Source organism: Penicillium arizonense (assembly GCF_001773325.1).
Source record: "Penicillium arizonense strain CBS 141311 chromosome Unknown PENARI_contig011, whole genome shotgun sequence".
Classification (NCBI taxonomy): Eukaryota; Fungi; Ascomycota; class Eurotiomycetes; order Eurotiales; family Aspergillaceae; genus Penicillium; species Penicillium arizonense.
In genome coordinates, this window is record NW_019173288.1 from 99383 (window position 1) to 115068 (window position 15686).

Sequence of the window (15686 nt, forward strand, 5' to 3'; positions counted from 1 at the left end):
TGCCTAAATTTGGGTCACTCCGGGGTAAATCTTTCACTACCTTACCCCATCCCTCGACCATCGTCCTCCCAAATGATGGCCTTGGACCCCCGCAGGGGGCACTTGGCACAGCCATCAGGTACGGAGGGGGAGGGGTCCGCACCAAACCACCGCTTATTTGCTCAGATGGAGGCGAGCAGGTCGGCCATAAGGACTTCGGTTGAGGTTCTAACTCCGGTTTAACTCGATAACACCACTTCGTTGACAAAGAGGCCATTTGATTGAAAGAACGTTCAGATTCAGATTCATGTCAGGGTTCGATTGATCCCCATTATTATTGTTTAATTCACGGACAGCCTGAGCAGATTAACCATGTCCATTTTGGGGTCCTGCTTATGTCGATGTTGTGGCGTTACAGTCAATATCGACATTCTTACATTGCAATCACCTCCTCTTGGTTAAAAATTAAAGTATCAATATGTCCCCAGCGTGTCTTCAACCTCCATATCACCAGAAGCAATAGAAAATCAATATGCGACGAAGCTCACCAACTCCGAATAGATCACGGAACAGCCCTGTCTGGCCCCATCCCATGAGCAGTATTCTTGATTGTATGAAGAAACATTGACGGGAAACAATGTCTCCCAAAGCGATCCTCAAACGGCTGCATAAAAACACACATCAGCATGACATACATCCAAAAGCAGAGAAACAGTCGAGGAACGACTTACCGTCTTCCCACCCTCATGCTCGGCAGTCCTAAACCCTAACCAGCGCCTGTACAAATCCTCCGCACTATGCGTAGTAAACATGTACGAAAGCCGATAAGTAATATGGTCAAACAAATGAGAAAAGTTCCAAATACTATCCGGACCCCCATTGATATTTTCCGGCGTGCCGGGGTTATAAATGCGCGCCAGTTCCTGCGGCGTCCACTGGCCATCGGCATAGATAGGATGCGGAACATACACAGCCTTTAGACCATGGAACAGCGACCACGACGCACCCGTCATTTCGGAAGCAAGACCGAGTCCCTTCGTCGCTTGTGCGTAATGGATCAAATCTAGGAGACGTTTGGAGTACCGACCCATTGTGATAACTGCCGCACGGCGTGGGGTTTCGTTGCCGTATTTGAAGTTCCAGATTTTGTCGGGGAATGTCCATGCTGTGTCTTTTGGGTTGAAGATGGGCAGGAAAGTTATGAAGTCTGCTTCTTCGCCGACGCCCCAGGTGTAGTTGTCGTAGTCGGGGTGCGGGACTGGGGGGTCCGGGCCTAGGGGTCTGATTCCTGTGCCGGAAATTGGGCCCCAGATTGTTCTGTTCGATAGGCCTTCCAGGCTTTTGCCGACCATCGCGGTGAATTCGCTCCAGTTGCCGTGTGCGCCGGGGGTGTAGAAGTAGGCGTTTCGTTCCCAGAGGTATTTTCGTGGTTGGTCTCTTGCGAATGAGACTGATTGCTCGAGGAAGTGGTAGATATGTCCGGTGTGTCTACCGTCCATTTCAAGTTGCCAGTAGTAGTCGAAGTTGGGATATAACTGGGCGAAGATCTGCAGTGGTTGGTGGTGCTGAAGCTGGGGACTGTCTATCGTGTCAACAAGAGAACCAAGGTTTCACAGTCAATGTATTTCTCACCTATGTTCTTCTATCTTTGGATACCAAGCCTCCAAAAGTTTGTTGTTAAAGAAAAGAGCCATATTCCGAAATTCCTCCGGAATAGAACTCTTAAGCCGATTCATCGTCTTAGTATCCGAGAAAATCGGCATCTCATCATCCTTAACATGAATCAAGAGGAAGATCTGATACTCCCCACCAGAATGCAAAGAAAGCTCCATAATCAAAGCACGGAGATATTCACGATGATGCGGCTTCCAAATCAACCCATTCCAAGCCCTAATCAAAAGCGCAGTGCGAGGATGAAACCGCTTCACATTCGAAGCCGTAACAGGAGGCGACTCCCAAGTCTTGTGAGGGGTATTAGGAAGATCAAAAGAAAGCGGACTCCGCATCGAACCATTCACCACATCACTCGACTTATACCTGCCAGAATTTCGTTCCAGGCATAGAGATTGCAACTCGTACCAATCAACTTGGCTCCACGGTACCGCAGGTGGCCGTGAGAAACCAGGTACTTTGTCCTCGCCATCTTCGTCGAATCCATATGCTCCAAAGCGGGAGTAGCGATCTGTACACACATCGCCGTCCAAGTCCATTGCCTCGTGCGATCCGAATCGTGGTTCGGGGAATCCGGTTTGTTGGCCTTTGTAGACTTGGACCATATCTTCTGGTCGTTTGCGGTCGAGGAAATGGCCCCTAGGACCTATGCAAGGCTGAAACTTGCCATGGTATTGCTTCTTCCATTTTCGACTGTTGTATGCTGGGTATGGGTCGTAGATGAATGGAACTGGGTGCGAGGCGTTGACGGATTTGATACTGGTCAGGGTCAGGGTACCACCGAGGTAGAACTGCTTGTCTCTGAGGAAGGTAATATCATAGATTAGCGTCATGTCAATTAACTTCCAAGATAATTGGATCTCGAACCTCCTGTCACGGACCACCCCCATCTCATCCAGATCCGGGTTCTCATATTCCCCCTCATCCTTCGCAGGTATGAACGCAGCATTTTCCTGATACTGACCAGGTAGAAGAATCCCTGGTCGATAAAAGGAATCGTAAGCAGCTCGAATCAGATTCGTCTCTGGGTGTTGTGCGAGATATGAGTAGACCCGCAAGACGGTGACCAGACAGGTTAGATATCCTAACCAGCGGAACCAGATCCATCGACGAGACCGAAAGACAGTGTTGGATCTGAGTCGGAATGAATACTGTGTTCGGTCTCTCGTGAACATCTTTATTGCGAGTGGTGCGTCCAGGTCTAGGGAGAGAGCGAAAGCTGCATGCTTTGATGGCCACGTTCAATAGGCCGTGTAAGTGTTGACAATCCAGAGCGTGTACGTGAGTCTAAGAAAAGCCGAAGAGATGGGGGCAAATAGGCTGCTCAACCATCGAGATCTCAAGCACTCAGAGTCTGAAGGTTTACTTTGGTACGGGCTAGGGCTTTGTGCCTACGATGTCATCACTACGTGCTGTTGACTACATCTTCCACGAACGACGGAGTAATTCCTCGCTGAGACCAGATATTGATTTCAAGGATGGAACGTCTGTTGGCGTGGTACGAAGCATTTGAAGTCGTAACTTACGATCTCTTTCGGGTAATTGTGTCTATCTGTGAGCTGCACACTTGTCATACGGGGATCACGCTGTGGAACGCGTGTGAAAGGATATCAATTCACTGATTTATGTCTCACTGTTTTGAGAGACATGCCCTAGCTAAATATGCCTGGGGTGCTACATATTGTGCTGGTTAAATGTAGAGTGACGTTGTATTCTCAGTTTGGTGGGTTGCTAGTCGAAATATATAACCAGTATAGTTGTACCTCTTGAAGTTAAAAACCGGTCTCTGTGGTAATCTAAAGACATCACCTATTCCTAGCCCCTTAGAAAGTGTTAAAAATACTGAAGGAGTCAAATACTACAGGGTTTGATGTACTAGAAATCCCAATCCTATACTGTAGCGTACACAGACAAAGCTGTAATCAAAATTTAAAATATACCACAAGACACCAATTAAAGAGTTACACAAGTCTTCAATTCCAGGACTAAGAACTTAAGACACGAACCAGGGCCCTAGAGTCCTAGACAGACAATATGTACATGTCGAATCGTGATTGATAACATTGCTATCAAGACAGCCTAACCAAAAGAATGGACCACATAGCCCAAAGCACACCGAAGCACACCTAAGCAAAGTAGCTCTTCCATAGAACACCCGATAGATCTTCTAGCTGATCAGAAGTGAACGCCTAGAATAACATCATGTTAGATATTTGCAATAGAAGTAAGGGAGGGGATGGGGTATGGAGGAATGAACGAATGAATGAGCATTACTAACCTTTGCATCGATATGCCAAGTATCCTGACGAGTCTTCTTGAACTCACTGATAATGGACTTGACACTAGACCCAACGATGCCGGGATCATTGGCAGCACGGTTACTGAGCGAAGTCAAAGCCTCGGGCATCCAGTGAGGCGGAGGGCTGTTGTACGGGAAAGCCTGGATCAAAGCACCAAGACCCAGCACGGCACCGTGGCGAACAATGATGAGTCGGTTGTGTTCTGGGGTAGGAGTTCCAGCGCCCGAGGAGACACCGGAGGATATTCCAGAGCGGAAGTTCTTTGGTTTTTTGGGAAGAGGATTCTCGACCAGGACCTTTGTGAAGCGGTCCTGGAAGCGTTTGACCATCTTCTCGCGCAGGAATACTGGAGAGCAGCGAACCATGCCGGATAGGGTTGCCGATGCGCCGGCGCGGACTTCGTGCTGCGAGTCTTCGAGCATGGAGGCGATGCATTCGAAGAGTTTGTCGCGGTCGGCGGGGTCGAGAAGGAACAGCCGGCGGAAGTAGATGATCTGGATGTTGATCATGACGCGGAGACGCTGGTGCCACGAGGGGGATGTTTGTCCGATGCGGATAAGGGATTGGATGAATTCAGAGCCTTTCTCGGCGGGGTATGGGATGTTGGGGAGATGACGGAAAACGTGGTATGCGAGGGATTGGAGCTCTGGGTCTTCCTTTACGTCCATCATGTGCAGGAGTTGCGCGGTGAACACATCAGGGAAGAATGGGACCAGTTGGGTGCACTCGTGAGAAGATAGAGTCGAATCCAGCCAGAGGAGGACAGTCTTACTACCAGAGGTGTAGGATGATGGTGTCTGTTGGCCAGGTGTTCTGGCTTTGCGCCATTCTTCAATCTGGGCGAAGACTCCACGGACCATCTTCGAGAACTCATCGGTGGGCTGGTAAGGGTATGTGCCAACAGATGAGGATGACTTTTGCGCCTCCAGCAGATGCTTGAGGTCGGGGTATGACTCGTGGTACCTCGTACGGTAGATAGTTGCCAGAGTCTGTCCCATGGCCTCACGGACGCCCTTATAAGGGTGATCCAGATGAGCAATGAAGTCTTCCACAATTGGCTTCTCCAGCTGGAAGTGCCAACCAGCATCGATGATGCATTGATGCAGAAGGTTGATCTTGGAACTCTCCTTAAAGGCGGCATTGGTGGACATGTCCAGACGGAAGCTAGACAGCCAGTCGACCAAAGGCCACGCTCGTCGGGGATCACGGCACTGCAAGATCATGTGGAGGAAGGTCGTCCAGTAACCAGAGTTCTCAGGGGTGAGACCATCGGTAAATATCTTCCTCACAATAGGGAAAGCATATTCCCAGACCTTAGTCCGCTTATCCACGCTGGTATCCGTTACAGAAGAGATCAGAGCGCCAAGAATTTCAGCAGTAGCACGGTGTTGGTGCTTGTCACTACCGTCTTCAAAGACAGCCTTGATCTCTTCCTGGATTTCCTCGAATGTGACGGCGGTAAGTTGATCCCGAATCATAAGTTCAAATGCATAAAGCAGCATCATCGCAGCAGACATGCGGAACTTATCAGCGGATGGGTCTCGTGGCTCCTGCTTCAAGTACATAAAGAACTTGGAAAACCACTCGCGAGTGAACAGCTTGCCCATCTTTGTGCGGATGTTCCACTCGACCTCATCGTACTCAATGTCCCGTGCCACATTAGACTTGTAGGCAGGCATGGACTTTCCCCACACGAGCCAACCAGGGAAGTCGTGATCAACATAATACTCGGCTTCGGGCTTTGCGAAGCTAGACAAGTATCTCTGGGTATATCCTTCCTCGTAGGGCTTTGTTGCAACCTTGATCTTGGACGGGAAACGTTGGTGGCCAAGGATGTAGTTCTTGTACTCGTGGGTGCAGATGGCACGGACGTCGATCATTGTAAACAGCGCAATGAGAGCCTGGGAGTACATGCCTCGCAAGCCAGGGTGGTCGTCAATGGAACCGAGTGTCATCAGTTCGATGAGGTTGTCGCTGGCGATGTAATCAAAGCGGAGACCCATGGTGATAACGATGGTGGCAGCACGGCTGGCGATCTTCCAGTGAGATACCCGAGCCAGGTTCACGAGCTCCTCGGCCAAGTCGGCTTTCTTCTTCTCGATAGCAGCGCGCTTGTTATTGATAACCACCCGCTTCTTCTCGATCTGGTCGCCGACGTCCGCAATGGGAGCAATCGCTTCCACGATTTCTTGGTCCAGGATTGCCATTCGCTCCATGGCACGACCATAGTCCATGACCTGGAATACAGCGGTGGAGCAAATCTTCTGCACGGAAGGCTTATCAACGGCACTGGCGTCGATGAACGCCCTGATCAGTGTTGGTGCATACTTCCAATGCCGCCCAACAGTTTTGGCGACACTGCTCAGGAGCAACGAGAAGAGTGCACCCTTGATGCGGGCGTGGTCATTCTCCTTGACACCCTTCTGCAGTGCCTTCAGTAAAGGTGGGATCACGAGCAGTCTACCGCCATAGACGGCCTTCAGTGCTGATTCACCGGCGTTTTGAGCATTGCGACGGGTCTCTGTGTACAGAGAGACGCAAGATTCGGCCAGATCAAGAAGAAGAACTTCATCCAGCTTAGACCGAGGACGCGGAGACGCGTTGTGTCGCAGACGTTGAAGGTGATACACGTTGGCTCTGCGGATAAGTAAGGGTCTAGGGTAGTCCTTGCGGATACCACTCATCTTATAGGGATGAATGTCTGCGGCCAAGAGTCGAGTCACGCGGTCGAGAACGTGGGCAGACCTCTCAATACCGACATCGACAAACCACGACCGGTAGGCAGAGTAAAGAGCGCCAAAGCAAGGAACATCATCCTCCTGCTTATCGCTCAAGAACCGGTGTACCTCATGCAAGACCCAGCCAGTTCGCTCGCGAATTTCGTGAATTGTCGTGTACAAGGGGTCACCCTCTTTAAGGGAATACCCGGTCGGGTAAGCGAATGCCTGTCTGATTGTTGCGTCGTCAGAGTTGTCCAAAGTAGCATCGGCGTCTTCCTCTACACCGTTTGAAGCTGCATCTGCCATCTCAACATCCCCGGAGATGGCATTGGGGCCTTGTTGCGTTGTAGTAGACGCAGCTTTGGGATCGAAGAGGACAGAGATTCCAGACAAGACGAGTCGCAGAAGCACAAGGTTCCGAGTAACGTCATCCGACCAATCTTTACCACTTCCATCACGTTTGACACTTGATGTCTCATGTGTTAGGGAAGACAAGTGCTTCAGGGCAGACTCCGCCTGGCTCTTGAAGACGTCCACGGCAAACTCGATCTCCTCGCGCTTCGGCACGTGCCACTTGATGTTGAGGTTATGGATATCGGGCTTGTAGCTCCAGAGATTAGGCTCGATACCCTCCGCGCTAACTGTAGGCTCATAGAGGGAGAAATCGTTGGTGTAAGTTCCAGTCAAGTTGAGCAAGAGGTGGTGGATAAAGTTGGAGATGTGAACGGTAGGAATGCCGCGGCACTTTTGTTGCATGTAAACTGCAATATCGAACAGCTCTTGGCGGTGACCAATCACAGCGCTTCCGACGTGCACCACACACATGCTGAGCATACTGATATTCCAGACCAAAGCACGGTCACGAGGCAAGACATCTGTGCCTGTGGTTCGGGTCGATCCAGCGCCATTGTCCTCAATCTCAGTGCGGATTGCTTGAGTCAACACCGGGATGAATCGCTTGAGAGCCTTCTCAGGGTTGACCTTGCACAGAGCATTGCAAATGAAGGCCATTGCGTCACGAGCCTGGTGGATGACATGGTTCGAAATGAAATCGACAATCTTGCCGAGAGCGGTATCGTAATACTCCGGAGACAAAGAGGCAAGCAAAGGCATGAAGGTGGCAGGGAGAGTGTTCACGATGTTTTCCTCAGGGGAACCGTTCCGTACCCTGGAGACATCGGGCAGGTTCTCCAGGAGCGTGAAAACGCGACCCAAGAAAGAAATCGTGAAGTCGCCGAAACCGCATGTCGAAGATCGCAGGATCATTTCCTCGGTCTCGTCATCCAGCTCTGTGTCATAATCCAGTTTGACGTCTGCTCCTTGCTCTTCCATTCTCTCCATCTCACCGGAGATCCATTGCATGGCAAGCATGTTGCTGGTGACATCCTCTCGCCCTTTGGTCAAATCCACCATGGGGATGTTGTAACAGGCCGATTGGATGAAGGACAAAGCATGAAGTGACTTCTCAAGATCATTGGCATCAATACCAGGCAGTGCAAGACCTAGTAAAGTTGTCATATGACAACGGTAGCCCTTAGTACGGGTAATGATACGAGAGAGCACCTGCATAGCCCGAAGAGAGGACGTAGTTCGGTGGACCTCAACCAGACCTTGCAGCGCAGGGTAGATTCTCTGCAAAGCTCCAGGTAAGATTAGATGTGGTTCCAGGTAGGCCAGACCCTGCAGAGTCGAAAGGGAGAAGGTCATCGCAGTGCCACTCTTGGAATAAATACCCATAAAGATCACATCTCGGATGCAAAGTACGAAGCGCCGCTTGAGAGGCTCAGTCAGGCGGCGCTCCGCTGGAATGTCCATTTCCCCACTCTGCTCGCGATTCCAACGCATCACGAAGAAATCAGTCAAGTAATACACTAACTGCGACAGGGTCTTGGTCCAACCACCAGAGTTCGAAGGATGGAAGAAGGTCTCAACAGCTTGGATGAGGCCTTCCAGCTGTGAGAGGATCGAGTCTTCCGAATCCACGCAAGCAGAGGAAAGCGACATCACAATCCATCGGGCAATGTGGTGGGCAACCGGGTGCTTCCGCGAATCTCTGTCTAGCATGATACCCAGGCCGGATGAAATATCCACCAGGGCACTGTATGGAGAAGTCGATTGACCGACCGGGATCTCCAGCAGTCTCAAAATTGCCGTGAAAATAAGAGAAGACTGCTCTTTTGTGAAGATACCATGCTCGGAGAATGGGATATTACCGGCCGGCAAACAATCTCGAGCCAATCGGGAAAGGTAATCCAAATAGGTTGTGTCGAACGTCTTCGAGCGACCAACCAGCGACCATAGATGGAAATGTGTAGGCAAATGTGTCTGCGGTAGGAGATCCGGTCGTGATTCGGGAGGCGGGGACGTCGGAAGCAGCAAATTAATGAGCCCTGCGACAACAAAGGCGCCTTCGGAGAACGACGTGGTGTAATGCGGCAAGAACTCCTCAAGCATAGCGGGAAGCTCAGCAGGATCGATGAACAATTGGGCGAATGCGCATAGCTTGGTCAATGTCTTGACATTGCGCTTCAAATTGGTCGAGTGAACGAGGCCGGATTCGGTGGGTAGGACGAAGGCTTTGAGCTCTTTGTAAAGGGGCTTCCAATCTAGCACCAGGTCTTTCACCGGTCTTAGATAGTGCTTGCGCCTAGATCAGATTCCAGATTAGCCGCGTTAGTCCTGCATTAGCACATGGAGTTTAGCTTACTTGGTGAGGAACATGAACATGCTCGCGAATCGCTCGGCGACCGCAGGATCAATGCCAGGAGCCAAAGCGAGCTCATAGTACAATTTCACGAGGTTGATGCGCTCCTTGCGGGTTGGATCGAACTTCAGCGACAGCCAGCCGCGGAGCTCGCGTGTCCAGTGCACAGCTCCGGGGCTGAAGTCGCCAGCCTCGACGGCAATGTAAAGCTGATCCAAGATCTCTCGCAGATTTTGATCTCTTTCGGTCTCATCTTCCAGCTCGTATGGGAGGTATTTGAAGTATGGGAAGGTTCGGGGTCGCACGCGGGCTATTGGTTCGCCTTCGCCTTTTACAGCGGCGGGCTCACCACCGGGTGAGGTAGCTCGTGAGAGATCTTGTGCATGATGGAAATTGTCGGATGTGAGAATCGCCTTGGGGTTGGAGGCGTCCATAGTCGGATGGGAGAGGTAGGGAGAGAAATGGTGGTCGAGGATGAGGTGAGGAGTGGCCGTTGCCGTCGGGTGAGCTCTAGCAATACGTCAGCAACCCCGATGTTTCACGAAGGTCTCTCGGATCGCAGAACGACCTTTGAAAGATGGCGTACTTTAATGAAACTCAAGCGTCTCCTAAAAAAAGCGGACTCTGGAACCGGAAATTATGTTGCACTCGACTGCGCAGGTGAAGCGAAACCAGGGGGATGGATAGCCTCGGAATATCGTAGGGGATTTTAATCTGGCCGGTTCACTTGGAGTTGTAAATGGGGGGAATAGGGAAAGAGGAGTAGCATAGGTAGATCAAAAGCTCAGAGCTTCAAGGAGATGAGAAGTTGAGGTTGTGATGACATAATTCTACAGTAACTGCTGCTCAGAGTGGAAACACAGAATTGATATCTTCAATTCTTATAAAGACCTGAGATATTGTAGTCACTAAGGACTGTATTTGATTCCTTTATAACTTCGGACTGCGCCTACTCTTAGGCAGACAACGTACGCAAGCAGCCCAACCGGGATGTCTGCATTCCAAGGTTCTTGGCCTGGACCTTTTAACATATCCAACCTGAGTCTCCCATCTATAACGTGTGAGATAGCACAGCTTGTTTACAGAAGAAATAACTGGTAATATGATGCAGAGCTCGATATTCAAATCACTCCACATTTCAATATGTCTTGGGCGAGGGACTATCATCTCACTTTTTAGAGGCTCGGAGATAGACGCGGATAGGCTTATGGCACTCCTCTTTGACAAAAAAGGTTAGACTTCAGATTCAAATTGCCACTTTAGTTCACTACTCATAGTCCCTCAAGCTGGCGGCAAGAAAGAACCGAATAGAACAGCTTGGATCATTGCATAAGCCACCATGCTGTACACGGCGATCACAAGCGTGCGGCTTAGCTTGGGGGAACTCGAGGCCGTGTCCACAGCACTGGTAACCAGGAACCAATACCACAAAGGATATCCCGACGAGATCCGGTTGATAATTTGAACATGATAGCTAGTGAACGCCATGACCGCCAACAGGCCCTGGGGAACCGCTAGCCGTGTAAGCATAGACCCCGGGCTAGTTGACGAGGAAGACGGACTCTGCAACGCCCACACAGCAGACCGGCATAGGACAGCCAGCATTGGCCCAGCCAGCAGGAAAAGGGGGAGGTTGGAGATGGTCCAGTATCGCAGGAACCCGACATCCCTAGAAAGAAGTTAGCATGACAACATCAACGGCCACCAGGGAAGAAATCTTGCTTACCAATAGTGGTTCTGGACCCAGCCGTAGATACTAGGCACAGTCCACTCGCACCACGGCTGAAGATCAGTCTCGGACATGCAGTACATGCGATAAGCCAAGAACTGCGGAATGACCATCCCAGATGCGACGATACAGCCGCCGAGAATAATAACCGCGAGACGAATCGTGTTGTGCATCGTAGGCCCGTTGGTCAGGATCTTCCAAGCCAGTACCACCGCATCATAGGCAAACAAGAACCCACTCAGGACTCCGTTGCTGCGGACCATGGTAGCTACCGCAAAGAGAATTGCAGAGGTCAGGACCCGAAAATCTCGCAGACCCGTTGCTCCATTGCGCTCAGCAATCAGGGACGATGAGTAAAGGTAGAAGCCGGTCATATTGAGGAAGGAGACTATCGACTCTCCATACGGCGCAGACAGAAACGCGCCAGCTGGCGAGATAATATGCAGAGCCGCGGACAAGAAGCAGATGAGATGCTGAGCGGCTGTTGCATGGCCAAAGATGTTTGCCGAGAGGCGGTAGAGTGACAACACAGACAGATAATGGGCGACGTGGGAGAGAGCCACTCCCACCACTGCGGTGGTATTTGGCCCAGTTATTCCACCAGAGAGCTGGATGCCTGTTCAACACGATCAGTTATGCCAATTACAATGCCTGGGATAGATAGGAGAGATGTACCGGATACGAAAAGGGATAGAAGCTTAGTGTAGCCCCAGCCAAAGGCCCATTCTTGCTCATAAATGTATCCCTTTTCGGCAATGTCGAGAAAGTAGATGGCGTCCCATCTGGCAAATTTCAGGGGACCCGAGAGCGGCTCCGAGTGGTCGCCCGTTGGATTGGCAGCATACGATATCAAGGAGGTGGAGGTGTCATAGCCCACCCCTGGACAGTAGGCCACGACAAAGTACAACACAGCCTTCCATAGCCAGAACGCGACTGTTAAGCTGCGAATGGGGTTGTCCAAGCGCAGTAGTGTGGCGTACAGTGGCGGCGGCCTTGTAGTCGGCTGAGCTGAAGCCATTCTGCCCAGATTTTAGAAATAAGGACCGAGGGACTTCCCAATGCGGATAGGTGTACCAGGTGAAGAAGTTGGCCTGGCATAAAAGCATAATTAATCAGCGGGTGTCAATGCCGCACATCCGATAACTGTGACGTATTTGGAATAGCCTCGGCCATTGAGTGAAACAGGTAAACTTCATTACTCAACCTTGGAAATCAGTTCAGCCTTAAGCTATATCATTGGGTCGCCACATGGAGCTAGGGCGACCGCTAGATCGAACCTAAAGGTGATCATATATAATCAAGTTTCTTAGGTCGACTGTCGGAGTACCTTATACATCTACAATATTATGGCTACACGTGACCAATATCGCTATATATCTCCCTTTGTAAAGTCTCAATTCTCACTTTGAAACATGCCCCAGCAGGCGCGGGAATCTGGAATCCGCTTCTACCAAGCAGCGGATCTTGGATCTTTGTTTAACCAAGGAATCATTGATACGAAGATCGGGAGATTAGTAAACACTATGTCCGTTGGCCGGACTAGATGGGAGGTGGACACGGAGCCTACGGAGCCTATTCATCCGAAGGTGAAGGTTTAGCATAATCTACAGCGGGAGGAAAAGTCTGCTATGAGCGTGACAATCCCCACTTCGTATAACGTTGACTCGCACAAATGAGGAACCAAAGAAAAGGGATTTACCGCAATAATATAACTTATGGGTCTTGCCAAGGAGACAGGCAATAATCCTTGTAACCATGACGTCCCGGGTTTCGGAGGCTTGCAAAATGATCACCGCGGATGAACCGGATGATTCGGAGACCGTACAAGGCCGATCCCGTAGGCACAAATTGCATTCATTATTCACGATCTGATCCACCTAGCTGGTGCCTTTTCCTCGTTTTTCTATAAGGCTGACCGCCCATTGTACAGCCTCTACGACTCCCTCTTTTGCAAAACATTCCCCCTTGCATCAGCCAGCCTCACATCTCAGTGCAGGTGTCACTTTCATCGTACATTTCCTTTCTTTTAACGTTACTCCTTTTGCTTCTGTCACCTTTAGACTTGGACATCTTTCCACACCCCGGGGCTGAACTTTCCCCGCAGCTGACGCGTTGAAATCCGGTCTACGTCGTGAATACCTGGCCAGCTAAACAACTAAACAACTTGGCACTCTACACCAATGTGGCTCCGCTAGGGCTCAAGAATGCTGTTGAATCTTGGCCTTACAGCGGATGCCGCAGCTGCCCACACAAATGATCCGAATCCACCAGTCAACTCTCCAGTGTTTTCCTTGTCAGCCCTGCCATTGCTGAGCACTTTCTACAAGCCTAAACAATCCGATGGTTCTGAGGGGTGTCCTGGGCTAATCTCGGGACTTGCATCCGCCATGACCATGAGTCCGGTCGAGTCCGCAGAGAGCGAAGGGGAATCATCACAAACACAGCAGCCTCCTAGGCCTCGTACTAGCCGTGCAATGTCTGGTCGGAAGTCTACGCGGCTCAAAACTTCTTACCAGTTCGCCCATCCTGCCTCGCACGCTCGTCACAAACGGTTACGACTTCGCCCTAAACTGCTTTTACAGCTGCAACAGGTGTCGCAGACCCCTCGCCCGCTGCCAGTCGTCGATGTCCTCCCGTCGACTTCATATCTGCCCCTCTTGGCTCGCAAGTTCCCTGCCATATATCGCACCAGAAACGGCCTGGGTCCGTATGATTTGATTGTAGTAATTAGCGAACAATACGAGCGGACGGTGACAAGCATCCCCGAGAAACATGTGAGCTCGGAGGACGAGGCCGAAGATCATCGCGAGGTAGTGGCAACCATCTGTCAAAAGACGCAAGAAGATGCTCGGTTGAAAGGGAAGGCGGACATCTGTTTGAACTTTGGACCCGTTTGGGAGGCAACTCCCCTTCCGAGTGGCTCATACGAGTTTGTTGCGCAGACCGAGAATGGTGCACAGGTTGTGCGATGGGCTTTGCGCGGTGGGAGGAACCGTCGGATGACTGCGCCTGCGGGAATGAACTCCCGCGATGAAGGCAAACGATTCACCTTTAGCGTTATCGACCCGACCACCCGCCGACACCCTGTCATTGCATCCATGACTCGCAATCAGTTGGAAGTCCACGATGAGTACTCGATGACTGCCCGGACCGGTACTGGCCCTACAACTCCGACTTCAGCTATGTCCGTGGTGAGCGATGCCTCAGATGATACCCCACTCGATGCGAATATTGTTACGCTTGATGATGGATTGCGAACTTTGATCATCACCACCGGCATCTGGGTCGCCTTTCGCGAGGGATGGTCCCATAACTTCAGTTATGGAGACCCCGTTTCTTCCGGCGCAAAACCAGTCACGTCCCCGTCAGCCTCAAGAAATACTTCTCCGACTGTAGCCAGGAATGTTCACGATGCTTTTCCTGAAAATGATGAAACCAGCCCCACAAAAGGATCCGCTAGCGGCATGCGCTGCATGTCAATTTCAAGTGTTCGACGTTCCAATACGACAGCCGCGGCGGATGACAAGCAATTTGGGAGCCTGTCGAAGCGCTCAAACTCGACTGGTGCTGCATTCATGGACCGAGCTAAACGACGTTCTGCCTCGGGGTTGAGCACTCGACTGAACCGACACAGCATGTTCACCACGGGCGAGCGTGGCCGCGATATCGTCGTCTCACGCTCTCGCCCTGCATCCATACGCCAAAACTCCTCCGAATCAGACGAACCGTTCCGCCCTGTGCCTCCCCGGGCGAAAACCCCTAACTCCAAGCCGGAGACGGAAACCACAAAACCTACTTCGGGACCAGACAAAGACCTCCCAGCTTCAGCCCCCCGCCAAGGACAGAAAAGCCATCGAAAAGAAAAGCCCGAAGCCCCAAACCCAGAAGCAGTCGATCCAACCCCAAAACTCAAACGTCGCCACCGTCTCAGTACCTTCTTCAACATGTTCAGCAGAAAACACGATAACCATTGACCTCTCCATTCCTTTTCATAGTGGGGCCATACTGTGGCTAGTCCACACGTCTCCTCAAAACTACTATCCAGTCAGATTCCATCTAGCATCCCAGGGCGTTCGCATACATTCAACACTGCGATCCGTCTGGCACGGATCCTTGTTGATTTCTTTTCAATTCCTTTCCCTATCCTATTCCCCTTTTGTCAACTCGCCTCTCTGTCTCATTCCAACTAGCATCATGCATCTTTTGCATCTGCGCATATCCGTTCCAGTTTTCTATTCTTTTCCTTACCCTGTACCATGTGTTCATGGCTCATGTCTTATTATCTCTCGATATGTGTATCCTTGGATCTTGTTTCATGTACATCGCTAGCCATCTATCCATCATGATGAACATGAATAAAATACCCCATTATCGACGAACTTTTGACTTCTTGTCAGCTTTCACTTATGAACTCAGCTGCCGTAAAATCACTTGAATGCTTTCACTAGATAAGAGATGCTTTCATTAGATAAGAGATGAACTAGTCTCGTCAGATGCAGCATTGCTTGGCTGCCCATTCACGAAAAGTCCCTCCAAACCATGAGTTGTTAGACCTGATGTGCATCCCCCTATTTTGTATCAAG

General features: G+C 50.7%; 3 protein-coding genes across 3 annotated transcripts; 1 reads left to right on the forward strand and 2 right to left on the reverse strand.

The window, feature by feature from the left end:
- Positions 1-635: 635 nt before the first annotated feature.
- Positions 636-2825, reverse strand: PENARI_c011G01546 (DUF3405 domain-containing protein; the record flags this gene model as incomplete). The annotated part of the gene is made up of 3 exons (XM_022632506.1): positions 636-643; positions 845-1557; positions 1612-2825. 3 exons carry the CDS (start codon positions 2823-2825, stop codon positions 636-638), a joined length of 1935 nt encoding a protein of 644 aa, XP_022487546.1.
- Positions 2826-3776: 951 nt separating this feature from the next.
- PENARI_c011G10704 (proteasome activator BLM10) lies at positions 3777-12121 on the reverse strand (the record flags this gene model as incomplete). The annotated part of the gene is made up of 6 exons (XM_022632731.1): positions 3777-3839; positions 3929-9317; positions 9378-9884; positions 10723-11043; positions 11101-11719; positions 11779-12121. 6 exons carry the CDS (start codon positions 12119-12121, stop codon positions 3777-3779), a joined length of 7242 nt encoding a protein of 2413 aa, XP_022487484.1.
- A 1186-nt stretch (positions 12122-13307) lies between these two features.
- On the forward strand, positions 13308-15077 carry PENARI_c011G12233 (uncharacterized protein; the record flags this gene model as incomplete). Its single annotated transcript, XM_022632767.1, has 1 exon — positions 13308-15077. One exon carries the CDS (start codon positions 13308-13310, stop codon positions 15075-15077), a length of 1770 nt encoding a protein of 589 aa, XP_022487676.1.
- Positions 15078-15686: the final 609 nt, after the last annotated feature.